At 45.1% G+C, this 27,967-nt stretch overlaps 1 protein-coding gene across 9 annotated transcripts in view; it reads right to left on the bottom strand.

Annotated features, from left to right (window-relative positions):
* Positions 1 to 27,337, bottom strand: part of Nmdar2 (glutamate ionotropic receptor NMDA type subunit 2) — a 33,517-nt gene extending 6,180 nt beyond the window's left edge. For 3 of the 9 annotated variants that reach the window (XR_016270887.1, XM_018016518.2, XM_018016522.2), the window contains exons 1-8: positions 27,051 to 27,337; positions 19,869 to 20,948; positions 2,082 to 2,853; positions 1,858 to 2,008; positions 1,036 to 1,629; positions 545 to 834; positions 325 to 477; positions 106 to 257 (exon numbers count right to left, since the gene is read on the bottom strand). Coding sequence is in view for 8 of the 9 variants with exons in the window: in XM_018016518.2 (XP_017872007.1) it covers positions 106 to 257; positions 325 to 477; positions 545 to 834; positions 1,036 to 1,629; positions 1,858 to 2,008; positions 2,082 to 2,853; positions 19,869 to 20,637 (2,881 nt within the window). In the remaining variant the exon portion in view is untranslated. Of the gene's footprint in view, positions 1 to 105; positions 258 to 324; positions 478 to 544; positions 835 to 1,035; positions 1,630 to 1,857; positions 2,009 to 2,081; positions 2,854 to 19,868; positions 20,977 to 27,050 lie in introns of all 9 variants that reach the window. The other 6 variants (XM_089473317.1, XM_089473318.1, XM_089473319.1 and 3 more) reach the window with 6 other exon arrangements.
* Between the last annotated feature and the right edge of the window lie 630 nt (positions 27,338 to 27,967).

The raw sequence follows: 27,967 nt of genomic DNA, 5'->3' as shown, positions 1-27,967 counted from the left end.
AATATTAGATAGGATCAACCACACCACAAGGATGAATAAACAAGCCAGTAATACAAGCAAAATGAAAGGGAGGGAAAGGGGAAAAGGAAGGGGAATCACACTCACCTGTCATTGCGTACCAGCTACCCACAGTCATTAGGCGACAGTCCTCATCCTGGGCAACCAAGTAATCCAGCACGGTGCCATCGTAGATGAACGAGTCCAGGTTGCCGTTTAGTACGGCGGCAACGCCATCGGCCACGCTCGTCTTGTTGTACCTGTTAAACGAATCGGAGCGGCGATCAGAGGGAAGTGCATCAGAGGAACCCAAGAGACGCTACTCACTGCTTCATGTAGTAGTGCATGTCCTTAAAGTACTTGTGTATGGTAGAGTCCGTGTGGCTGTAGGGTATCGTGCCGAACTTGAACGAGGGCTTGTGCGAGTACGGATGCACCAAGCGGCTGTCGTTGAGTCCACTGAACTCATGGAACTCCTCTCTGCAAACGGATGGGAGAGAATCAAATTGAGAGCAGGCTACCCCAGAGGAGAGTAGGGTCAACCAACCTGGTTATCATGAAGGCCGCCAGGTTGGCAGTGTAGATGGCAAGGAAGACAACAGCAAATAGAGCCCACACATTGGTCATAAAGCGCGAGGTGAAGCCGCGCGGCGAGTCCACATGGACGGCGGCTTGGAAGAGCACCGCCCAGACGAGCCAGTACGTGCGGAACAGCGAGAACCGATAGGGCGTGACGTTCGTGTTTTGTAGATAGAGCTTCATGTCGTAGCCGCTGGGCGATAGCCACTCAAACAGGAAAATCATAAATGTGGCTGCTTGAATAGCGACGATACCCACCTGTTGAATTCAATAGGGGAGTGGAATGGGATGGGGGAGATGGGGGTGGCAGGTACGTCCGAAGCCAAGGCGTAGCAGGAGATAGCGTGAGCGTGAGCGTGAGCGAGAGCGAGAGCGAGAGAGAAAGAGAGCGCATAAAGTAGTTTCGAGTAAGGACTTACCGGAGCATAGAGTCAGACTGTGTTCTCTCTGTAGACTTACCAGCATCCAGGAGGCCGTGTCGAACGGCTCCAGAAAGGCCGTAGGCGATATGATGCCCGTTCGTTTGGCCACAACAATGGCAATGCCTGTTTCCATGAACGGCTCACTGAAATCGACAACTGCTTCGCGCTCGGTGTTGATCATGAGAGATGTGAGTACCATGTCCGTCTTGCGGTTAACCAAGTCGGCAATCAAACCATTCCATTTACCATTCTCAAGTGTACCCCATTTACCATCTTCAACCCGTACCAGCTCGTAGGTGAAGCCCAATTCTTCGGCAAACTTTTCGAGTAGATCAATGCAAAAGCCGCTGCAGCATTGATAGAAGGACTCGTTGCGGTGTGCTTGACCCACATCGATGTCGGCGGCCATTTCATGGTCGGCCGCCACACGGCACAGCACACCGCGGTCCATCAAGCATTTGCCGCTGACTGGATCGGCGGGTGACAGATTGATATAGGGTGCCTCCTCGAGGAATGTGATCTTTAAATGGAATTTCTCGGGCACACCTTGCGGCGGAGCGTGCGAGTTACCTGGCCAAGCGATGTCCCGGATATCGAGCTTCTGTGTCTCCCACGACTTCCACACACCGATCTGTGCGTGCGTGGATGATGCCCCAGCCCCCACCCAAAACAAAAATCGATTTGCAATTGCACAAAAAGCGTTCCGAGTGAGTTGGATAATAGGATTGTGGATGGATGTGAATTGTACAGTGAGTGCGTTAGAGAGAAAGAGAGAGAAACAATTCGGAAAGTCAAGTCATTGAAGTGTGAAGTTCTCTAAGCTGGAGGTGAGGGCTCATGCAGGATGCGTCTCACTTACCTCCTCCCAGACGAGATTCTTATTGTTGGCGCTGGGTCGCAGGTTCATGATCTTGAGCTCGGCAGACTTGAGATCGCCGTCGGCAGTGAACTCAATGTTTGGCTTGTTCAGATCGCCCTCGATGGACACGTTGCGCAAGTACTTGAAAAAGCTGAGCAAGAACATTGAGCACGAGAGGGTTAAGCTGAGCTGGGCTGGGCTGGGCTTGGGGGACAGATACTCACATTTCGCCGTTGTCCCAGCGGCCGCGACCCTCGTCCTCGCAGGATAGCGACTGTGTGGTCAGGCGCCGGTCACGGTTCGCTGGATCTGTTAGGTACGCCTCGACGCCGTAGCTATAAATCTTGATGGCATTGGATATCTCGTTCATTAGCGCGGCGCTGCTCGTGTCGAAGTGGACGCCCAGCATGCCGACTGGAAACTGGGAGTGCGCATCCTTCTTCTCAATCACCGACTGGCTAACTACCCAGACGTAGTTCTCGCCGGTCAGCTTCATCTCCTCGGCGGCACGCAGTATGGTGATTGCCTCCGTCTGGGTCGCGTAGAGCAACATGACACGCGCCTCGCTGTTCACCAGCTCCATTAGGTCGCTTGTGCGTGTCACCACAATCGAATTGAGAATCGTGAACTTGAAGTGCTCCTGCATTTCGGCCACGCGCTCCCGCACCGCCTGCACAAAGTCGTCGTGGCCCGCGATCTGGGAGGTGACCACTGAGAACTGATGCCACTTGTACCGCTCCAGTATGCTCAACATGGCTGCGCTCTGATGCTCGATGCTCGGCGCCAGCTGCAGCTGCAGCGTCGACTGCGAGGCTCGCCGCTCCAGTCCCGAGTTGTCTGCGTTCCACGAGATGACGGGTATGCCCAGGTAACCGGCCAGCTGCAGGAAGTACTGCGCCGAGGCGGTGCTGTGGCCGAACTGCTCGTTGTTCATCATGTACAGAATGGCAGACACATTGACGCGCAGAAACTCCTTGCACAGTGTGCTCAAAATGGCTGCAAGGAGCAAGAGGCAAAGCATTAGCCTAGGTTAATCGGAGCTATGAGCCCTAGCTAGTTAGAGAAGTCCCAGTAATCCGAGGTCAAGGCCGCAACTTCCACTGAGAACTACCTACCCTACCTAGCCTAATACATTAGACGAGAGATCTGTCTCGCCTAACTCAGTTTCAGCCGAAGGGCCGACTCGCATCGTGCGAAAGACAATCAAAGGACTCCACTCCAGTAGCCCTAGATATGATATCGACAGCCGGGACATTGTCATGTTTTAGCATACGTTAATTAGAGTGACAGCCAGGGCGAGAGAGAGAGAGAGAGAGAGAGAGGGGTCTATCTCATTTAGCCTCATACCATGGACTGCGTGTCCGTCGACAATGTGAGGAACGGTCTGACTGAAACAGGGCGAGCTGCTCTCATTCTGTGCGTGTCCTGTTTACAGATATGCACGCCAATTAATTACAGATTATCCAGCGCCTGAGCGCTGCTTACGTGCCTAGCTTTATTAGGTTATCAAGTGTCGCTCGAGGTGGGGGGGAGCCGGTGCTGTGGCGGTCTGCGGCCGAGGTGTTCAACGTCGCTCAATTGGTGGTAAGCCCCGAGGCCCAGCGCGATGCGGGGCTGGTCTGGTGGCTGCTGCTCATAATGCGCACCTGCTAGAGATGCTCTTTACATTTTTATCCGGCCTAATTATGGGACATGTGAGCGGCGGCTGCGCCGGTCGCGCCTGCCTTTGCCGTAGCCATAGAGCCGGCCTAGCGCGCTAATTGACACATTTAACGGTAAACGACGTCGAAGAGCTGTCAAACGATTCGGAAATTGGTTTTAAATGAAATCATTTTGCACCTTCAACAATGATTGATGGCCCAGGCTTATGCATTTGGGCAGGCTCTGGTCGACTCTGTATCTTTCGTACACTCGAGTAGGCGGCTTATATCCCCTGTTTAAGGGCTTTTCGCAAAGTGTCCAAAGGTCTTCAGCTATCTCATTAGCAATCGCAAAGTCTGTTAACTTTTGATGCTGCAAATGAAAACTTCGAATTAAAGCTAAAGCCACTGAGCGACTCGCGCCTGAGGGGGGCAGCGCTCGAAATGATGAGCATTATTAATTCAAGCTCGATACAAAAACAGTGGGTGGAGGGCATCACATTGGTATTGGGATTGGGACTGGATTGGTTTCCAATTTTGGTGCGAACAGCTGGCCAATGAGTTGGAATGAAACGATATTTTTCATTATGCAGGGCAGAGCCATTGTAATTAATTCATATGTATTCCCCAACGCCCAATGGAAAGGGATGTTTATCCAATCAACAGCAACAGCAACAGTAACGGCAACGGCAACGGCAACGGCAACAGTAAACAGCAACAGATACGGCTTCAATGAAATTGATTTGAAAGGCTTCGAGCAGCTCACTTTGCAATATTGAGCAGCGGAGGCGCGAGGCAGCAGAGGCTGCGGGGCGAGGGTTGGGTGGTTGGCAGTGGCGCAGGATGTCAAGGAATTTGCAGGATGCGTTGCTTAGTTTGTAAAACAATGACCAGCGATAATTCAGAAAGTTTTGCGCAGGGAAGACACGAAAAAAGCTCCAGGCGACAGGCGAATGTGAATGACATGTCAAAGTTGAAACTTGAAAGTTGAGTGAGCCGACACTTGAACAAACATAACTTGGCCAAAAATGACAGAGCCAGCAGGAGAGGGGGAGACTGAGAGGGAGAATGAGTGGGAGAAGCATGAGTGTGTGTCGAAAGTTTTGCAGAACGTGAATCGAGAGAGAGAGAGAGAGAGAGAGAGAGAGAGAGAGAGAGAGAGAGAGAGAGAGAGAGAGAGAGAGCAGGCGAAGAGGACTCGAGGGTCTGCAGTAGAGAGCGCAGAGAGCAGGAAGAGAGGTGTCTGTGTGGGCATCTGTAAGAGAGAAAAAAGCCAGAGATGGGAGGGAAGAGGAAGAGGAGCAGGAGCTGCATAATGCTAGATTCTATTGAGGTCTGTTTAGGGGTCTATTGAGGGGACCCTGGAGAGGTGTGCGCTGGGATCACTGCTGACATTTGTGGGATATCTGCGAAGGAGGGGGAGGCGCTGTGGGAGGTCCGGTGAGGTGGAGGTGTCCGTGGTGGGATCTGTGGCGCTCTGTCTGCGGCGAAGGGGTCTGTGTGGCAGGGTCGAGAGGTGCCTCGCAATGCCAAAATCTGTAAATCTCATCAAAAAGTTTAATTAACTTTTTCATCACTTTATTTCTGCTATTTGCATTTGAGCGCCGAAAAGGAGGTGCTGCTAATTTTATCAACAGTTTTTCCCCCACATGCATTCAATTACCAGCCCGCAGATAGATCGATAGATGCCTGACTGTCTAGCTGTCTGGCTGTCTGGCTGTATGGATAGCTAGATAGATAGGCTCACATACACACGCATACAGAGAGCCATTCAGTTTGATGGATGAATGGGACCTAAGCCGGGATGAAAGCGACAGCGAGAGCGTGAAAGAGAGAGAGAGAGAGAGAGAGAGAGAGAGAGAGAGAGAGAGGCTGGACAACTCACTGATTAAGTCGACAATAGAAAATCGTTTAATAAAATTATGCCTGGCAGCCACCACAAGGACTTAAAGGCTTAAAGGCTTAAGGCTAGGGCGGACACGATACGCCAAATTTCTAGTCATAGTCTTGCCACGCCTCTTTGCTGGCCCCCACTTTGCTGGTCAATGCAATTTACAGTCGGCGAAATTCAGTTTGGCCTTAAATGAATTTTGATTTAATTAGCAGTCGAAAAATTGTTTGATTTTTTACATCATACGCCCACCTCTGCCCCAGACACGCCACGGGCGTGGCTAGCCCCACCACCACCCGCCCAGCCTCTTTCCGTGCACACAAGTCACTCGCGCCTGGCTGTCCATTAAAAACTTTAATTGTATGTATTAAACATTTTTAATTGCTTTTGAAATGGTTGTTGGCGCTCCTGTCTCTCGGTTTCCTTTTTCCTATTTCCTTTTCCTTTATATATGTATATAAATATATATAAATGTGCATGTATATATATATGTATACCCTGCCAATGGGGTCAAAGGGGTGTAATCAAATTGTGAACAAGTTTGTTCCAGCTCTTTCCCTACGCCTCCTCGGCTGTCTGTTTGCCCTTGTAAGAGCTCCGAGCTGTGATGAAATAGAGGGGCGATAATTTATGCACTCTGCTTGTGGTATAAGATCTTCACTTGCAAAGTGAGTTTTAATATATATACTCGTATACATAGTAAGAGTATATGATATATATATGTACACCTATAGGGAGTAGGCGAGCCATCCTGCCTACCCATTGAAAATACCTAGTCTCTCTTTTTCCGTCCATCTATCTCACTGTCTGGGTCACTTTCCCTATGCCTTCGTATTATCATAGGGGCACTATTAGAGCTACAGTCTTGATTCATTATAAATGCAGACTTTCTTATGGCAAGCACAACTCAAATTTGTTTATGAAACGACTCAAGTCTATTTATTTATGGGATACCCTTCCAAAATTATTTTATGCCATGACAGCAAGATAGATGCACTTTCTCAGAGTTAGTTCTCTATCCAACACTCGTACAGGGTGTTTGCTAGTCGCCCACTCTCTGCAGCGTCGCACCACACTTTGTTTTTGCTGGCTCTGTTTGTGCTTTATGTTTCCCATTTCCCATTTCCCGTTTCCGTTTCCATTTTATGCTTCTGTTGAGGTAAAAAAAAAAAAAAAAAAACTATAGCCTAGTTATAGAGGCAGCAGAAAAAAATATTTTTTTTTTTTTTACAACTTTTTCATAATGTGGCATGAAAAATGAACTCGGAGGAACAGTAAAGCAATTAAGTCTACAACTTGGTCGATTATGCTTAGCCAAATGTTTGCTGTTTGTTGTCAATTTGAATGAAGCTAGGCAGCGGGACTCAAAGTTCAGTCTGTGATTTAATTAAAATACGCCGGAGCATTCCATAGTATTTTCTTGTGCTCCATAAAATAGTTGAGTTTCATAAAAGAGGTAGAAGGCCAGCTTTGGATCCAATCTTTAATGGACCTCAGCAGCTGCTCGACTTTAAATATTGATTCCTTTTGCTTTGAAGCGTCGTAAAAGGTGCGAGTTTAACTACGTAAGTCTTATAATTTATATATAACTTATAACAAGGCTACGGGCAGAAAGGAATCGGGGCTTCAGCACATCGTAGAGTTCAATAATTGTTTAAAAACGCGAAAATATTTTAAGTAGAATTATTAAAATTGAAACTGAAATTGAAATTCAAAAGTTCGCGTCTTTTATCACTCACACACACACACACACTTTTAGCAAGTGAGGGCTTTACGCAACGTCTCCTTTTGACAGCGTTGGTAACGCCAATAATTCATTCAGTGGTTCCACTGTAGCCACAATCAGCGACATGCTGCCGCAGCCACTCGAGCTGTTTGCCACGTTCCCCGCTCCCCGCTCCCCGTTTACCGTTTCCCTTTTTGAACTGTCACAGCGACAATAAGTAGGTAGTGAGAATCGCATAGAACGCACACCGAGCTGCTAGTCAAAATAGCCGAGAACTGCTTTTCTCTACTCAAAAGACGGCAGAGCGTAGAGTCGCGTAGTCCCAAAGGTGCGGGGAGGGACGGGGGGTGTCGACTCATTTATGTACGCATAATAATGCGTAAATTGAATTTTGACACCGTGCTGCTACAATTTTTGGCTAACAGCCAGCCAGGCAAGCGCCACCTTCGCCTCTACCTCCCCCCCCCTCCACACCTCCAGCTACCAGTCCCATCGCGGCCTCAGCAGCTGGCAGGCATCCAGTGCTGCCGTCAAGCAGTGGCAGTCATCCAGTTACTCGCGCTTGTCAGCCACCGAAAGCCACCGAAGGCAGCGAGGCACGCGGCGGAGAGCAGAAGCTAAGAAAACTTTTTCTGGTTTACATTTTAAACCTGAAAACAATTTCTAAATTGGTTCGCAATTTGAGCAATGGTTTTCCCTTTCATAAAGGAATTCAGCTGAAATTTGGGAATGTGCCTGGCTGACTGTTTCATGGTTCTACGAATCGGAAGACAAGTGTTCAATTCATCGGAAATCGAATCAGCATTTTAACACGCTTGACCAACAAGCTAATGATAAAATGCAGACCAAGCAGAGGTAGTGAAATGCAGACGGTCTGACAGAGAAAGAGAGAGAGAGAGAGAGAGAGAGAGAGAGAGAGAGAGAGAGAGAAAGAGAAAGATTGCGAGAAAGAGACCGAGATACATTAATGAAGTTATTAAAATACGGTAAGAGACAGAAGAAGTGAGTTAGAAAGACAGAGCGGGAGAGACGGTGTAATATGTAGTGAAAGTCGTATGACCTTTTTTAGGATTATAGACAGGAATAACACAGGAAAAGGAGAGACAGAGAAGGCGTGAGAGGGGTAGAGAAACACAGAGAAAGTGAAAGTGAGACAATCTTGTTTCACCCGTTAATCAAGTCTAACATTTTTAACTCCAATTGAATTATGGTTTTCATTAGACATAATTAAGCTGAGCACAGTTATCTAACAGACTTTTTGTGAGAAGCGCAGAGAGAGGGACCACACACAGAGGCACAGAAAATCGAGCATTGGCATTTCTGGTCTGCCCTCACTTGTGTGCGCTTTAATTAGCTTAAGATTTGAAATTTCAAATTGAATTACGGCTCAAATAAGAAACCATTAAGCTTACATGTTTTTTCCTGCTGCTGCTGTACAGCTCGCAGTCTGAGTAGAGGCGTTGACAACCCATTGAAGCATACATAACACACACACTCACACACACCTACATGAGGTAAGGGCGTGTGTGTGTGTGTGTGTGTGTGTGTGTGGCTGGGAAGTCTGTCAACTTATTACAGCATCCATTAATTTCATTTGAGCATCATTCAATTGCCTTCATTTTTATCGCAAGTTATCAAGAGTTTGGGCACATATATATGTGTGTGTAGGTGTGCATGTGTGTGTGCACGTGTGTGTGCTTGGCAAAGTTTTTGCATTAAGCAACATATTTGGCAGGCTGGCGCGGAAACGGAAACACAGTGAGCTGACAGCAGCTCCAAGTGGGTGTCAAAGACAGAGACAGGAACAAGGACGGGGACAGGGACAGGGACAGACCAGGGATAGGGGCGGGGATAGGGACAGGAGCACAGCCACAGCCAGAGGCACCTAGCTCAATACAATTTGGTATTCATTTTGGTTCATAGACAAACGCACCCACACACGCACACATGCGCACACACACTTATGCAGGGCTGCTGTTAAAATATGCTTGAAAAGCCTGTAGCGACATCAAAAAAGGTTCACAATAAAATGTTTAATACCCTGTAGCCATTGAAGTGGCATAGGCAGGGTATATAGGCTTTAGCTAGAGGCGGACGGTAGCTGTGGCCGAGCCCTACAGGGCGGCATATATATATGTGCATGTATATTATATATTGTAGTGGATAACAGCCGTGTCCATTGCGTCCTGTCGCTCAGTTTAGCAATCGCCATTCTGCCTGTTTGTCCGTCCGTTCGTCTGCTTCCGTGAATCGATTGTTCTCGGAATCTTTGAAAGCTAGAACTTTCAGTTATTCGCAGGTGCCTTTGTGGCATGCATTAGCTCTTTCGTTTCCATGAACTCGAAATTAATATTCGACCTCGGATGCCCCGAGGCATATGCATAGCTGCCGGCTCGGCCAGAGCGCAGGTATCGCAGGGTGTGGCGCAGTCGGCAGCAACCCACTCTGCGAACTGCTCTCATTCGTTAAACACCCATTAATGCTAAGCGAACGTGAACAATGGCGAAGGACAACGCGCGAAGGACGCGGACTGAACGAGCTAGTGTCAAGCGCCATGAAACACAATTAGTCAAGTGGCGCGAGTGAAGAGTGCAGATTGAAGCGTGTTCAATGAGTGTGTGTGTGTGTGTGTGTGAGTTTGTGTGTGAGTGTCTCTGATTGCACTTGAAATGCTAAAAATTGAAATATACCACGCACATGCCTCACATGCGGCCACAGTAAATTTATCTCTCTCTCTCTCACTCTCTCTTGCTATGTATATATATATATATATATATATGCATATATATGTATATGTATATGTGTACAATCAAAGATTTAGCATAGCAGTTTCTACACATGCACGCACGCACAATTAATCAATACTATGATAATTCCACTCAATTACACACATACACTCACACATACACACACACGCACAGCATAGGCAAACAACAGCAGATGCATACATGGACGACTTTTCGCGCTTTTTGCTTCTGGCGAGCTCATGAATGTAATCTAAGCGCACACACGTAGCTGAAAAACAAATACACACACACATAAGCACGCACACACATACACATGGGCGTGGTATGCAAAGGAGAGCGAAAAAATGTGGAAGGAAAATTAGAGCCAAACTATAGTTAAGGTTTTGGCTCGTATAAACTTGGCGCATATATAGATTTTATAGCTGTTTTGTTGACGTCACATGGTCAGCTGTAATACACACACACACACACACACGCACACATACACATAGACACGAGCTGGCAGCGACAATGACAACGAGCTCACGAGAGGACGTTGACGTGATGTTGCTTTGCTGCGAATGCTGCTGACGACGCCCCACTTTTGCCATAGCCTATTCGCAGCCCACCCACCCACTGACACACACACACACACCCACTCCGCACCCGCCCTGTTGGCACCCTTTGGCACACGCCCTGCTGCTGCTCGTGGGTGTCTGTTGGCAGCATCTTATCGAATATCAAAGTGTTGTTAGGATGATTTTGATTTTGGGATTTTTGGCTCGTTTTATTTTGCTTCCTGTTGATTTTTGTCTTGGCTGTTGTCAGAAGAGATTTACACGTGAGAAATGTTTAGCTGACATCCAAGTCCCATACATTACCCAGAGACACACACACACACAGGGACACCTACACAAATGCACTTTTAATATGTTTGCGTAAGCTGCAAGCTGAGTTTGTTGCTCCAAATTTGAGCCAAGACAAAAAGGGAAAAAGAATTTTTAAAAAGGTTTTCGTACTTTCCCTCACTTCTGCTTTTTAGTTATGTTCGCCTTTTGCCCAGAGCGAAAATGCACTTAGGCAAGCTTAAGACATTGAAAACTTCTGTCTCAGCTCGCTCAACAATGCATTCCTCGAATCGAGAGTGAATTCTTCACTCAGTCAGCCAGTCAGTCAGTCAGTCAGTCAGTCAGTCAGTCATTCATTCAACCAGTCAGCCAACCTGCAATTGCAAGTCCATCAGAGAACTGTGAGTCAATCATTCAAAGAGTTGGTCTACAAATGAGACAGTCGGTGTGGACATTAGTCAGTCTATCTAATTAGTCAATAAGTCATTCTATCCGCCAGATAATCAATTAATCTTAAAGTCAGTCAATCAAAGAATTGGACATCGGGTCAATCTAGTCAATAACTGGGACAGTCAGTCTGGACAGTCTATCAGTGAATCGATCAATCCTTACCAATGTACTCAATCAGTCAGTCGTCAATCTGTCACCTAATCAATCAATCCGAGAGCTGCGAGTCAAAATTAATCTTAAAGTCAGTCAATCAAGGAATTGGGCATCAGGTCAATCTAGTCAATAACTGGGACATAGTCAGTCTATCAGTGAATCGATCAATCCTTACCAATGTACTCAATCAGTCAGTCGTCAATCTGTCACCTAATCAATCACTCCGAGAGCTGCGAGTCAAGTCAGTCCAAGAGTCTGTCATCCTGGAAAATCATTCCATCCAACAATCACCGAGACAGTCAATCAAGCAAACAGATTCGGATAGACACGCCTTGACTCAATTACGCCCTACAGCCGCATGTAAATAGCACTCATCCCCAGAGTTGTTTGGAGCAGCTGGAGAATGATTTAGTGGTGCTCGCAGCTGTGGCGAGAATGGCAAATGGTTGATGCCAGAGCACTTAGAAATAATGTAAATCGCGTGTGATCCAGGCTAGCCGCAGCTACTTGCTGGGCCTCAGCCGACTAGGGCTCGGTCTCGGCCTCGGTTTCGGCTTTGGTCTCGGTTTTGGGCGTCAGCCATTAGCAGCGGTTGCCACGGCTTACGAGGCTAAGCGTAAACATCCTGTTTGGACAGTAGACCGCAAGGATGCGGCTGCACTTCGTAGGCAAGAGAGCGAAAGCGAGTGGGAAGGGAACGGCGAGATAGCGAGAGAGGTGTGAAATAGCACTTTGGACCGGGGCCTACTTCTCTAATAAAACAATACAATGTTCGCAGCCGATTTACGGCTCCAGCTGCTAACGACAGTTTCAACTGTCAACAACATCCTAAAGCCAAAACTGAGGCCGAAACCAAAACCGATAACGAAAACGAAAACGAAACCGAAACCGAAACCAGAAAAAAGCTCAGTCCATAGTCTGTAACATAAAACCGAGGACTTGAAACGGAGGTCGTCTGCGCTCTTCTTCTAACATAATGTGTAAATAAAAGCGTTATGTCCAAGTTCAAAAGTCTTAGATACGGCTGGCTGGGGCTCGAAGAATAGGACTGGGTAGGGGGATGTAGGGGAGGGAGCGAAGCTCACTTGACCTGGAACCGACTGCTGCCCAATTAGTTGGAAGGCAAACGCCAGCTTCGCTCCGCTGTCGACAAGTATTTATGCTTGGCATGCACCAACGGAACCTACATACTTTATCTCTGCTCCTATCTACATCTTGATTTCGGTTTCCCGTCTCTTTCCTTACCCCTCTCGCTCTCGACAGCACTCTCTGGTGTTCTTGTTCTCAATTTTTATGCGTTTACTTGCTCGGTTTGACTCTAGTCGGTCCAGAGGCCATGATAAGGCCATACTTTTTCATTTGACTGCCTCTGTGGCTCCTGCTACCCGCTACCCGCTACCCGCTTCCCACTCCCTTCTCACTTTCGTTCCCTAGAGTCCTGTTGCCCTAGCTGCTTACCCTACAGCGTCACTCTTTCTCTCTCTCTCTCTCTCTCTTTGTGTTCTTTACTCTGGCTCCCCTCTCTCTCTGCTCTCTAATTCTCCTTGGAGTCTGCTTGCCCCTTGGTCTTTGCTCGCTCAACCCAAGCTCCCTCTCTAAAGTCCTGTTGCCACTTGCTCCTTGCAACCCATTCTCCCTCTCTCTCCCTCTTTCTCCCTCTCTCTCGAATGTGAGTCCAGCTGCAACTCACACTCTCCTTCTCGACCTCTCCTCACTCCCCACTCCCCACTCCTTCTCTCCGCCCCGTCCTCCTGCTCCTTGGTCTGGCCATTTGTTTCGGCCTTGTTGCTACTTTAGCTGGCATGGAGGCCGCCTGCTATGCCACACAAGTTGAATGGATGCCATTGTCTGTCGTCGGTCTGCAACTGCAGATGGTTCCGAGGGATGGGAACAAGGGCAAGGACTGTGCTGTGTGTATGTGCTATATGGGCCACATACTTTGTGGCTTTCTCTGTGCTCTGTTCAGTTAGGCGAGTGTATGTGTGTGTGTGTGTTAGTGTGTGTGAAAATCACTTTGCTATTGGGATGCCACACACAGTTAGCCAGTTTCAATAAACAAGTCTCTCGACTAGTTGCGCGCAAATGGAACTCGGCCTCGCATTGCGAATCATAAAAATTTATGAGAAAGGGGCATCTACTTTCTCCGTTAACAGTCAGATATATATATGTATATATATATATATATATATATATATATATATATATATATATATATATCTTCATGTAGCTGTGTGTACTTATTGTATTTATACGTTATAATTCCCTCATTGAGTATTGCTAGCCACATACGCCCATTTATCTATTTATCCATTTGATGCCGCTCTGCGATTGTGAGTGCTTGAGGCTTTTGGTACTTGAGACTATATAAGGATACTCGGTTTGTCTCTCAGTCAATCTATAGGGTATATGAGGCATATAGAATATATATAGAGGGTATATAGGCTACACAGGCCCTATTGAATATTCAATCTCTAGGGTATAAAGGGTATATGGGGCTTCCAGGGTGTCACCGAAAACACACGACAGCTACATATAGGGTGTCATAATGTTGGTCAAGATGGAGTTGGCTCTAATTTTCCCTATTGCTCTCTTAGCGTTGTTTTTAAACACACTCTTCTTTGCTCGTGCTGCCGTCAGGTGACTGGCCAATCAGTGGATATCGACAAGGGCCTAAGCATCGATGCCGGTGTCGGTGCCAGTGCCGGTGCCGGTGCCGGTGTCTGTGCCGATGCCATCAGTGCCATAAGTATCAGCATCAGCATCGCCATTGCCAACGCCACCTACACAGGTGTTGAAAGCGCTTGCCGCTTAACGACAGGAACATGCTTCAACAGCATTTTAATGTGCACTTTGATGATGTCCTGGCTGGCTCTGCTGCTCCGCTGCTGTGCTGTCTCCCTTTGCTCTGCCGCCTACTGACCATGCGGTCAATGAGTGTTGGACAGCTGGAAGTGGAGCTTGTGCTTGAAGCTCAAACTGGAGCTCGGGTATTTGTAATGCCTTATGTAGACAATGTGTAAACAAGGTTTACAAACGTGTCTGTCGTTAGAGATGCAGATGAATTCCGAGATAGGTGGAGAGAAGGTCTGGCTCTGTTTACCCTTTCAGCTTGTCAACCACAGCAAATGATAACTGAACTGATGAGTAATTATGCACAGCTTTACCTCTTGGTAGAGGTATGCACAGCTTTACCTCTACTCTTAACTGTACCTCTACCTCTACCTCTACCTCTACCTCTACCTCTACCTCTACCTCTACCTCTACCTCTACCTCTACCTCTACCTCTACCTCTATCGCGACAGCCCTACCTTTCCTTCTGTCTAGTTAAATATAGAATAGTAGCAGCCGGAAGGCCTACAAATATTTAACAGTTGCCTTGGTTATTCATTTGTCGTAAGATAAATGACCTGACATCATAGCGACGAGTTTACACAAAAAGTGGTGATATATGAAAGCTGTGAATAAGAAGATGAAGATAGAAGAAGAAAAAGAAGAAGAATAGGAAGAAATATATGTGGCAAGATGTGAGCTTATTGACATTGCATCATCGAATACAATTTCAATGTGAAAGTCTTGATTGCTAATGATTGTCTCTATAGATGAAGGATCTGTGAATTGTTAATCCAACTTGCTCTTTGTCAGCAAATTGAGCTAAAGCAACACACTCCATATGAGTGAGTTCTCTATTTGGTGAACTAGATTAATTTGAGGAACTACTTTAATTTGCTAAACTATTTCAATTCGTTGAGCTGTTGTTCAATCAATGATGTTCAATTTGAATTGAAGCCTTGATGAACAAGCTGAATTTGATGAACTAGTCAATTTGATGAACTAATTCAATTTGATGTAGGTGGTTGATTGAATTAACGAATTCATTGATGTGGTAAGCCTTTTTTATATTGTCAATCTGATGAACCAGTACCAATTGATAAACTGTCTCTATTTCAACAATACTACTGCTAGGCAACTAATTCATATGAACAATTGCAATATCCGACGTACGGCCAGAGCTGAAGCCAGAGGCAGAGCTAGTTCCATTCGCTGATTTTGCGGTTCACTCATTCAATCATTTACATGACAGCAAACAATGCGCGAGTCCAGCAGACACACACACACACATCTCACACACAAACATGTATGCGTGCACACAAATTATGTGTGCGGCATGCAGTGGTGCCTGTAATTGGGGGTTTGAGGGACTTGACCGCAACAGAGTGCAAATTGTCACGTTCGTATGATTGGCGAGTTTTTCGGGCTGCGCATCGATTGGAGTTAATCATACGCACCGTTGTGCAATGGAAACAATTATTTTTAACCACTAATTGAAGAGCGTTAAGTGAGCGACAAAAGATGATATGGAACGCATTGTTCCCAGCTGCCCCGCTACCCAGCTCGCCAGCTTCCCAGCTGCCCCGCTCCCCAGCTGTCCAGCTGCTGGAATTCACCGCAAATGAACTTACCTCGGTAATCAGGCAATCAGAGTCTGAGCCGAGCTGAGCTCAGCTGAGCAAAAGGACGAAGAACGAAGCGCACAGACTGCGTGTCCATTGGCCCTGGCCCTGGCCCCGTCTGTGCTTATTGTACACTTCTTTCTTAGCAGACAATAATCGGTTTGTATACCCTGTACACCCATCGATGAATGCGCTGAGAGCGGGTATATAATGCTCTCACTTCAATGATTAGCTGAGCAGACTAATCCCATTTATGCTTCTGTTCGTCTGTCTGTATGAGGGAATCTCGAGTTCTTATCCTGCCAATGGAGTCAGAACTACCCAAGGGGCATCCCTTAGTCGTGCACCGGCATTTGTCATTATCATGTTTAGGCCCGAGGTAAGAGACAGACCTTTCTTTGCCTTTGCCAATTAACATAAATGGCTAAGATAATGGCCTAGAGAGTGTGATATTCTAATATAATATGGAATATTGTATACATTAACCAATTGTTGCCTCGTATTTGACTGCATGAATGTGTGAAAATCCTAATGTCACTTGTGGAGCATGATAGAGATCCTAAGCTTAATACTCCAAATGAGCAGAGAAAGAAACTATATAGGATGTACGCATACATACATGTGTTTACTTTAATAGGTGAAGGCAAAAGACTAGAAATTTCATGTACACATATATATATAGATGAACTAGTTCAATTTTGGAAGCTTAGCTACTTCAATGAACTGAACTTTGACGATAAGCTTGACTTTTTCTGCTATGAATCGAGTCACTGTTTAACTAGTTTTATTTCCTGAGCGACTTCATTTTGATGAACTAGTTCATTTTATTGAAGTAGCTCCACTTGATTAACTTGAAGCGGTTTCTGTTGATTAACTTTGTTTTCCTTGATGAACAAGCCTGTAGATATTGTATATGTATGTATATATATTGACTTTACTTTTTTTTTTTTTTGGAATATGCTCTACTAGGAGTTTTGTGGTTTTATTATACCCTGAACCCATTGAAAATGGGAAATCAGGGTATAATGGTTTTGTGAAAAGTATGTAACAGGCAGAAGGAATCATCGCAGACCCCATAAAGTATATATATTCTTGATCAGGACGACGAGCTGAGTCGATATAGCCCTGTCCGTCTGTCCGTCCGTCCGTCCGTCCGTCCGTCCGTCCGTCCGTCCGTCCGTCCGTCCGTCCGTCCGTATGAGCAAAAGGATCTCAGAAGATATAAGAGCTAGAGAGCTGAAATTTGGCAAGCATACTCGTGTATACCATAGGCAGTACAAGTTTGCTTTATTTTTTCGATAACTCATCCGATAACTTTTTTATCGAGAATAATCGAAAAATCGACAATGTTTTTTCAGCTTATTTTGAACACTTTTAGACCTGGAGACTTCAAATTTGCGTTGTATATAAAGTTAATGGATACAAAGATTTTGTAATTTACAGATTTTGGATACCACGCCCCCTTCGCCCCCAATTTGTAAAAAACGCATTTCAAGTACTAGAGACTTGTGCTTTGAAATGTACACACATTTAAGCCATATGATTACGCTCTAAAAGTTTCATTAAGATCGTATGTCTACAAAAGAAATTATTCAACAAATAAATTCTCGTTATATTGCCCACACTGCAGTGCAGCCCAAGCGCAGCCGCTGCTAGCTGCGCAGTTTGCAAAGCGCGTGCTTATACGTGCATGTGTATGTATGTGTGCATAAAAGAAGTCCAGAATGATTAGAATATCAGTTTGGAGGGTTCAGGGTATCTCCTAGTCGAGCAGTCTCGACTGGAGCCTTCTTACTTGTTATATCTGTCAGACATTTGCAAACTAACTTATACTTTGATTTCATTGCAGTGGGTCAAGGGCTAAGTATGCATGAAAGTGTGTGTGTGTGTGTGTGTATGGCGTTTACATGTATTGAATGTATGTGTGCTTTTCCCTGTACATTGAAGCTTCGAAAATTGAGTCTTGGTCTGGCCCTTTGACAAGCGACAAAACTGATTGGTTATGCCGCAGCTGCGGGCCATGCATATATCTATATATATATAAATTCAATATGCATATATATGTATGTACGTATGTATATTTGCTCTCCATCTAAGCTGTGTCTCTGCATAAATTGATAACGAATAAAATAAAAACTCGGCAAGCGAATGCAAACAGAAACCAAAAGGAAATTTAACATCATGTTTAATGTTTATTGCGGGCTGGCAGCCAGCTTGATAGGCTGAAGCGTGGGCGTGGCCCACTGGGTGGGTGGCTGGCTGGTGGCTGTGGGCTGTGGGCTGCGGCGGCTCAGCGTCTCTGGTCTCTGGTCTGTCATGTGGGTACGCAAATTACAACACATAACAAATGTCTGAACGACTGATTGCCAAACATGTCGACAATACAAGTCTCTCTCTCTGTCTGCTCTGCCGCTCTGTCTCTGTCTCTCTCTCTTACTGTGTGCTCGTATGCCAGTTGGGAATTTATAATGGTTTTCTATTCTACAAACCCCCCTCTTTGTTCCCCCCATTCATGCACACGCATTTCTAACAATAGAAGCACACAGAAGCGAAACGGCCTGATTTGAATTTTAGTTCCAATTTCCAATTTCCACTTTAGAGATTCCAGTTCCAGTTTCGGTTTCGGTTCCAGCCAGTTCCGACGCCGCAGCCCTCGTATTGTTGTTTAGGTGCTAGCACTTTACGTTTCTGCATTGATTGCTTATATCTTGTTTGCTGGCTCCACAACCCCAATTTGAACCCAAATCAAATCTCAGTTGCCAACAGCTTCTCCTGCTGCTTCTTCTTTTCTACGAATTTCCATTTGAAAAGAAAATGCTGCAATAATTTGTATGGGAAATTGAATTTGATTTCATTTTTGAGTGCGCGGGCGTGGCACTGCCTTTTGTGATTGCCCCAACGAGTCGCGTCGACTGCTGCCCTGGCCTGACCAGCCAGAGCTTCGCTCACCAAACTCTGCTTTCATCTAGTACACTGAGCGAAATGGAAGTCATCGGGCAATCATAATTAAAGTAGAATTAAGTCTAAGCTTAGTTGTTGTATTCAAACTTCCTTTTCTTCCTGTACGTAGATAGATAGTGCTAACTCTTAGTTAAGTAGATATTGCTATATAGTCATATATCTCAAATATTTTAAAGCAATCCTCTATTTATTTCTAGGTAAAGTTTTCTCTGACAGACATGACATCCACTTTGTGACTTCACTCTGCTTTGCTGTGGACAGGCTTGATACTTCTTAGATGTTTAGTTGGCGAGCAAGGGAAAGGGAAGATGAGAGGTTGAGACAGTTAAGAGGCTGAGGTAGGGGATGGGGAAGGGCGGACCAGGTACAAGTGTAGCCTTATTCAACTGAATGCAGCACTTATAAATTGAGTGTGCTCGACGAGCAGCTACCTCGTTTAAGGGTACACAAAAGTCGTTTGTTAAATGAACTAGTTCATTTGGCATATGAAGAAAAAGAGGCAGTCTTAGGCACATAAACAAGAGGCCATCATCATCGACTCGACTTGAGTCAAGCTAAGTCACACTCTCAGCTCTTTCAAAATTTTAATGGGTATAGAAGAGTGCTCGAGCGCCTGAGCGCCCAAGTAGTTCAAGATGAATCTTAATTAAAAATGTGACGTGTGACCGCATTATAAAGTCTAAAGCCTTGTCCCCTTATTCAAGGCGCAGTTTTTCTTTCTTTTTTTTACGCCAAGAAAGCACTAAAGCGTTTTATGCATATCCTACATCCTGATTTAGAATTAGATTTAGATTTCTCTAAACATATGGAATTTAATGGATGTGTAGATCTAGTTAGATTTTATTCAAATAGTTCATGAAACAACTGAGTTACTCAGTGGAGACCTATTGAACTATTGTTCACCGAGCTGGTACAGTTTATTAAATATTTAAAACTATTAAGGTGATTAACTAGTGAACACAATTGAATTTGTCCCTTGTGGTCTAAATGAGTTGCCCATTAAGCTAAAAATAAGATGGAATTGAACAAATGAGCTAGCTCATTAGCCTAATGCAATGAATCAATGCATAGAACTAGTTCATTAAGCTAGCTCATAGAGCACAGTTAAAGTTCACTGAGCTAACTCCGTTCGGTGTATCTAAAACTACTTTGGCTATTCACTTACCAGTTGGACTGGGCGTCAAGGACATCATGTCGAAATGTATGTTCTTCTGCTCGAAGGAGTAGTCCTTGAGGAAGGTGAGCTTGGCGCCGCGAGTCTTCGTCAGCCCGGTGACCGCATTGTTGATGCTGCGCAAATATTCGCGCTTGCCGAAATTCGTGTGCGGCGCAATCAAGCCGATGTTCAGCTGCTCCTTGTTGGCGCCGACGCCTTTGCTCAGGCTGTTGCCGCCGTTGGTCAGCCGCAGAGCATCGGTGCTGGGGCAGGCACAGACCATGATTAGCAGCGGCAATGCCAGCCACATCTTTGTCGACCAACAGCAGGTGTTGCTGGTGCGTGTTGCTGCTGGGCAGCTACTTGTATTGCTATTGTGTTTGCTATTCCTGTTGGCAGTGTTGCAGTTGTTGTTGTTACAGTTGTTGTAGGTTATATCAATTGCTGCATTGATATGAGCATTGGCAGCAATTGCAGCTACTGCTGTTCTCGTTATTGTTGCTGCCGTTGCAATGAAACTCTTTTTGCTCTCTGTTGCTGTTGCTGATGTTGCTGTTGCTGTGGCTACCTCTGTCGCAGTCGCTGTTGCTGATGTTGCTGCTGTGCTTGGTCTACATTTCAGCTTAACTTTTGTTCTGCTGCTGCCGCGCATCAGCTGCCTGTTTCTACAGCTGAGCTTTGTATTATTGTTGCTGCTGTTGTTGTTGCAGCTGCTGCTGTGGCTGTGGCTGTTGCTGTCGTGTTGCCGCCGCACAGCATGCTGCCTTAATTCGACCATTACCTGCACAATATGCTCGCTGATATTGCCCGTTTTTCCTTGCCTCAATTAATCTCGTCGGATCTTCCTGTTGCTGTTGCTGTTGCTGCTGCTGTTGTCGGGTTTCCTTAATTTTTTCGTGTTGCTGTTGCTTAATTTGCTTGTGTGTTGCTGCTCATTTTCTCACACTCGCTCTGCAGCTGGGTCGCGGCATAGATTTAAATAGCTTTGTTTATTTCTTGTTGGATGGATTGGGTTCATAAGCAGTTGCACATCATCTTCAGCTATGTGAAAAATTCGCTATTGTTGCTGTTGCAGCTGTTGTTGCTTGGCTTAAATTATGTTCTCTATTATGCATTGCTAATTTCAAGCACGCAGCAAGTGAAAGTCATTTCCTTTACATCCACACACACTCACACACACACACACATACATACATGTTTGCATAAACTTGCTGTTGGGCAACAGCAACAGCAACAGCAACAGCAGTAGCAACAACAGTAGCAACAGCAACAGCAGCGCCCACAGCGCCAACAGCAGCTGTGTAACGACTTGACGCTTTCCGTTTCCGTTACCTAATTTGTTGCTTGTTGTTTGAATGGCAACAGCAACATGAACAATTGAGGGCTGCAGCTGTTGCTGCTGCCGCTGTTGCTGTTGCTGTTGCTGTCGTTGCTGGTGTTGCTGTTGGTGTTGCTCAATGCCTCACTGTACACAGGATGTGCAGTGTATGTATTTATGGGCGCACAGGTGGCAATCGTTGTTGCTATTGCTGTTGTTGTTGTTGTTGTGCTGTGTTGTTGTCGGCAGATTAACTCAGGCAAAATGTGCTCAGTGTATAATTCAATTTAAAGCTCATTCACATTGTGTATTAATACAAGCTTACACATAGCATTGTAAAAAACAAACAAACACACACACACACACAGAGAGAGAGAGGGCGATTGCTGCTATAATTAGTTTCTTTGACTTTGAAAAACTTTGCATTAGTCCAACTGACCTCATTGCTCTGCCTCGACTGTCCCTTTGCCAGTCAAGCCAGCAACAACAGCAACGGAAAGAAACTGAAGCATGGCCTAGCACAATTCTAGCTGAGGGGCGTGGCAGTTGCTGTCTGTCAATTTGTCTGGGATTCGTATTGTCGCATGTTCTATTGGGTGCTCATTGTTCTATTGTTATTAATGCTCTTATCATTGTATTTGTATTGCTATTATTATTATTATTATTATTATATATGTCATTTCCACTAATAATTATCATTAGACAGTATCAAGCTAAACGACTATACATTAGTCATCGTCATAATACATCGTCATTACCATTATTATTTGTGTTTGATGAATTGTATTATTGCTTATTCGTATTATTATCAGTATTCTTTTCATTATAATTATTGATGTATGTTAGTCATCATCATCATGATCAATTCATTAGTCATCATCATTACCATTAGTCATAATCATTATCATCATCATCAGCATCAATACTGTTTGTCAGTATCATTGTCATTTCCATTGTTATTACCATTGGCATTGTCATTACGTATAATTATTATTATTACTGATATTGTTCACATAACTTGTATTATTCCTATGATTCTCCAAATTTCTCTTGATTCTCGAAATGTTTCCAAGTACTTAAAGTTATTTATCTTTTGGCTTGGGCGTCGCCGCTGCTGTTTCAGTTTGGGCGTTGTGTTTGGGAGTCTGCGTTGGGTTGGGCCAACGTTAGGCTGGAGCTGGGGTTGGGGTTGGGGCTGGGGCTGGGGCTGGGGCTTGGGCCTGGCTGCTCTACGAAAGTTTTTTCTACGTCAGCACTTTAGTCGGCCTCGCTCGCGCTGGCTTCGCTGGCGCTCGTGTTTGCTCGGCTTGCAGTCTGAAGCTGAGGGCGTAGCTGCGCTGCCACTGGAACTGCGAAGCTGGCCGACTGACACTGGAGCCTTTTTCGTGCCAACACCCCAGGCGCCCAGCCCAAGCCCACCGCACTCACGCCACCAATTTGTTGGGCGTCATGTTGGGTGACTGGCTCTGCCTTAAACTGTGTTTTTTCCCACTTAGTCGCTGTCAATAAGCAGCCAAACTTATGCATATGTGTATGAGTGGGTATGAGTGTGTGTGTGTGTGTGTGTGTGTGTGTGTGTGTGTGTTTGGGACTGTGTCTAAATGCTTTGCTGTTGACCCAATGCTGCTACAGGACAAAGCAGTGATTACTTTTGCGGGCTGACTGCTTGGCTGTTCGGTTTAAGCCGCAACAACAGCTGCATTACAGTCAAAGACATAGAAGGTCATAGCTAACCAATAGACACACTCTCACACATTCACACACACACACACATGCATTGACTTAGCCATAAAATGCGTTGTCTTTTCTTTTCCTACAATATATCCTATTTTGCTGCCGTCGTCTGTCTATGGGAGCGTCTGAGCCTATGCTACACTCACTCACAAACACCCTATACATATATATATATGTGCGTGTGTGTGTGTGTCGTATATAGATATACTCATCTATATGTGTACGCTCGTAACAAGGCAGCAATAAATTGTGTCTTATGAAAGGCAAATAAAAAGGCCGCCATTGGCTGCTGGGCTGCTGGGCTGCCAGTCTTTGGGCATTCTACTGACTGCTTCAGCGGCATGCGGCATGCGGCATGTGGCATGTGGCATGCTGTGCATACGCAACGTTGAGCGCTATATAACTATATGCCACATAGATGTACGGCGCACCTGCCCGCTGTCAGTCAGCTCCTCCTAGCTCTCGCCCATTTGTCGTTTGCCCTCGCATAGTTTGAGTGTCCTGCTCAATCGGACGTGGAATGAATTTAGATACAGTGAAGACTCCCCCAGCTCTGTTGGGCTGTTTGAATTGTGACACAGAGACGTCAAGAGCTGCAGCATCAGGATCATCGTTAAGTATATTCGTATTTATCATTAAAGTTATTTGTAGTATTATTAAAACCATTAGTCATCATCATTAGTTCTCATTATAGCTAGTCGTAGGCATTATCATCAGCATTGCTCATCACCTTCATTGTCATCATTGTCATTAGGCATAAATATTGTTATTAGTCATTATCATCACCATCGTCATCATTATCATGAGTATTCTCATAATCATTAGTGTTCATCGTTGTCATCAATATTGGTCATTATTATTATCATCATTATTAGTCATGATCATTATTCAATATCATTAGTCATCTTCATTATTAGTGATTACTCTTAAGCATGAGTCTACTTTGTTGTCATCATCATTTTATTATCGTCATCATTAGTCATAACCATTATCATCATTCAACATCGTGTCATCCTTATTTTATTCACTACTCATCATCATTACTCATCTTCGTTAGTGATCGGTATTATCATTGTCATAATTTATTAGCATTACATCAGTTAAAGCCCTAGTAATTCTTACAGATTTTCACAATTCAAAAGTGGGTCAAAGTTTTCCTATAATAGTACTGGAATTCACTCTATCACTGCGACAGTTATTCATGATGTGACCGATGTGACTAATCGAGGTCTTGCCAAAGTCGAGCAGACTCGCTCGCTAGTCTATCTATCTGTCTATTTGGTGCTGTTGCAATGGCATTATCATCATCAACTGTCCCTTGGCGCTGTTTCGTTGGCAGTTTTATGACTTTTACTATGGACCCTCATTCAATACACACACAAAAACACACACACACACAGCCATACACACGTGATATGGGGGAAAAAACATAAGGACTCAGCGCGCCTTTTGGCTGCGCGACAGTTTTTCCAATTTTTTTTTTCTTTACTTGTTTTCTATTTAGTTGATGCAGACACTGCCACGCCCACATGCCCACACGCCTACACTGCCCATTCTGCCCCTACTGACAGTGGGCAGAGGTCGGTGCAATTTTGTTTGCTGCTCTAGCGGCTGTTGTTGTAATGTGTTTGCCTATTTCATGCGCTCTGCTGGTCTGGTGATGTGGGCCAACTTTTGCTTTCAATTTACCTCGCTCTTCCCACTCTCACTCTTTCGCTCGCTCGCGCTGTCACGCTCTCTGTCACCCACTCACACTGTCCTTCACCTTCTTCTGCTAGTCGTAAATCGACAGTGCGTCGACCGCTGTCAACATGCGTCTTGTTACGAATATTTCGCTTATTGTTGATGTTACCGTTATTGTGTTCCGTTACTCGGTTTTTGTTGTTACTGTTTATTAGTTTCTTTGTTGCCTTTTTGTTTTGTGCTGTGCTGCTGTTGTTGTTGTTGTCGTCGCTCTGCTAGACGTGTCAAAAGCCAGCAGTGCAAAGGAAGACACAAAAAAGAATAAAGAAAATGGGGAGCAGCTAAACAAAACGAAAACAAAAACAAAAACAGAAACAGAAACAAAAACTCTGGCAGCCAAGAAAAATTGGGGCGTGTTATCTTTTTGACGTTGATGATGCGCAGCAGCAGCAGCAACAACAACAACAACAAATGGAATGTTAAAGGAGCAGCTGTGTAGTTGTTCACTTTACACACACACACACACAATTAATTTATTTGATAAACCATCACACATAGAATTTTGTGTTTTTATACCCTGAACCCATTGAAAATGGGAAATCAGGGTATAATGGTTTTGTGAAAAAGTATGTAACGGGCAGAAGGAGGCGTGGCAGACCCCACAAAGTATATATATTCTTGATCAGCGTGACGAGCTGAGTCGATATAGCCCTGTCCGTCTGTCCGTCCGTCCGTCCGTCCGTCCGTCCGTCCGTCAGTCCGTCCGTCCGTCCGTCCGTCCGTCCGTCCGTCCGTCCGTCCGTATGAGTGCGTCGATCTCAGAAGTTATAAGAGCTAGAGAGCTGAAATTTGGCATGCATACTCGTGAGTACCATACGCAGTACGAGTTTGTTTTATTTTTTCGATAAATTGTCCGATAACTTTTTTATCGAGAATAATCGAAAAATTGATTTTGTTTTTTCAGCCTAATTTGAACATTTTTAGACCTGGAGTCCTCAAATTTGCGTTGTATATAAAGTTAATCGATACAAAGATTTTGTAATTTACAGATTTTGGATACCACGCCCCCTTCTCCCCCAATTTGTAAAAAACGCATTTCAAGTACTAGAGACTTGTGCTTTGGAATGTACACACATTTTAACCATATGATTACACTCTGAAAGTTTCATTAAGATCATATGTTTACAAAAGAAATTATTCGACAAATAAATTCTCATAATATTGCCCACACTGCAGCGCAGCCCAAGCGCAGTCGCTGCTTACTGCGCAGTTAGCAGAGCGCAGGCTTATGCGTGCGTGTGGAAGCATGTGTATGTATGTGTGCATAAAAGAAGTGCAGAATGATTAGAATATCAGCTTAGAGGGTTCAGGGTATCTCCTAGTCGAGCAGTCTCGACTAGAGTCTTCTTACTTGTTTTCTATTTGATTTGCTCTGTGCTCATCTGTGTGTGTGTATGTGTGTGAATTTGTGTGTCAGCAGTAATAATAATGGAGGCGTGGTTGCTGCTGCTGTTGTTGCTGCTGCTGCTGCTGCTGCTGCGGCTGCCTTTCAAAAAGAGGGGCTCGTGCCTTGGTTCGGCATCTACTTAGCATTGAACTTTGATCTACCGTTATTTATTTTTGTTTTCTTTTGAAGCACACTTTGAGCTACACTTGAAAAAAAAGTAATCAAGAAAAACATTTGTAGCACTGTTTCAATTATTCGTATTTACTTTTGATGATTTGATTGCCTACTTACAGGCGTCACTTGATCAAACAAGGGCAAAGGCAAGGCAAAGGAGGCGTGGCTCTGGGCATTCCCTGCTGAGCCAAACGGTTATCATTTTGTTCAACAGAAACAAAAACAGAAAAAAAAAGTTACAATTCTGCTACTGCATCTGCAGTTGTCATGCACTTTTGATCACTGTGCACTCATTGTTGTTGTTGTTGTTATTGTGGTGTTGTGGTTGTTGCCGTTATTAGTTTTAGGCTGTGTGCGAAAGCACAGTCCTGGAGAGAGGGGCACAGGCGACAGCAGAGGTCGGTTAGGTAGCGAGCAAAGAGAAACATAGCAGCAGCAGCAGCAGCAGCATCGGCAGCAGAAGCGACAGCCACAGCAGAAAATGAAACAAGAAACAAGTCCACACCCAAAAATTCAAAGACACGCACAACGTCGACGCCAACGGCGGCGCACAAACACACATACACACATACCCATAGACGCATACATTCAGACGCACACACACACACACTCACACACATACACTTTAATATGTATTTATTTTAGTGAGCTGAATTTTGTGGCCTGGATTTGCGCTAACAGTTTTTTTTTTTTTTTTTGACATTGTTTTTGTTCACTTCTTCATTGTCATTTGTTAGCTGGGCCATGTACGAGAGATGGATACATGTACATATATGTTTTTGTATTTAGGTTCAATTTTAGTTTTTTGTTTTTTGTTTTTCGCTCGTTCGCTTACATTCACTGTTAGTGTTTACTATTAACTGCTCCTCGGTTAGATCAGTCCGACCGCCAGCTACGCTACGTGCCTAGTCGTTTAACGGTTAACGTTTGGTTTGAAATGTTGGGGTTTCGTTTAGAGATGGGGTCTGGGGTCTGGGTCTATGTCTGGGCTGTCGTTAACCTCGTCGCGCGTTTGTGAGCCCCACCGCTGACGAAATGCGACGCTGCCAATGCGGACTGAATGCGACGAGCAACGAAGTGGCACTGCCAACCCGGGACACAAGCATAGCCTTAACTACCAGCAGCAGCATCAGCATCAGCAGCAGAAGCAGCAGCAGCAGCAATCGCAGCCGCAGCGACAGGCTCTGAGCAAAATGGATGCTGATTACGAAATTTACAAAAACGCTACAAACACATACACGCACAGACACTCTTACGCTCTCGCTGTAGTCCTCTGCCGCACGCCCTACACTCGGCTGCCCTACTCTCTCGTTCGTCAATGTCAAAGGAGCGCGCAGGCTTACGTTTACACAGCCGCACCATAAACAAAAAAAAAAAAGCAAAAAAACGCCCTCTATATTGCGTTTATGTGCGTCGAAGTCTCTCTCCACGTGCCAAACCCATTTTAGCAACTCTCGCCCTCACTCTCTATCTCTCTCTGCCTTTTACAGGCTTTTACGTCCCCACCCGTCGCGATGCTCAAATTACAAGCGCTGCCAGCTGGTTTACACTTTGAATCGCTAAATATTGTACATGCTATTTTTGTTTAGTTTGTTAGCAGTCTGGCAACGTTGCCGATGCGGCTATCCATTGCCAATTGATAAGCGTAAGAGTGACAGAGAGAGGCAGAGAAGCAAAGAGAACATGCAAACTGCGCAAGTCAGAATAAACAACAACGACTGCGTCAGCAACGTAAACCGTTGGCACACGCTG

This window comes from Drosophila arizonae, chromosome X (assembly GCF_054131065.1).
Source record: "Drosophila arizonae isolate 15081-1271.41 chromosome X, UAZ_ARI_1.0, whole genome shotgun sequence".
NCBI lineage: Eukaryota > Metazoa > Arthropoda > Insecta > Diptera > Drosophilidae > Drosophila > Drosophila arizonae.
Note: the sequence above shows the minus strand (reverse complement) of the source record. Positions and strands in the feature narration are given on the sequence as shown.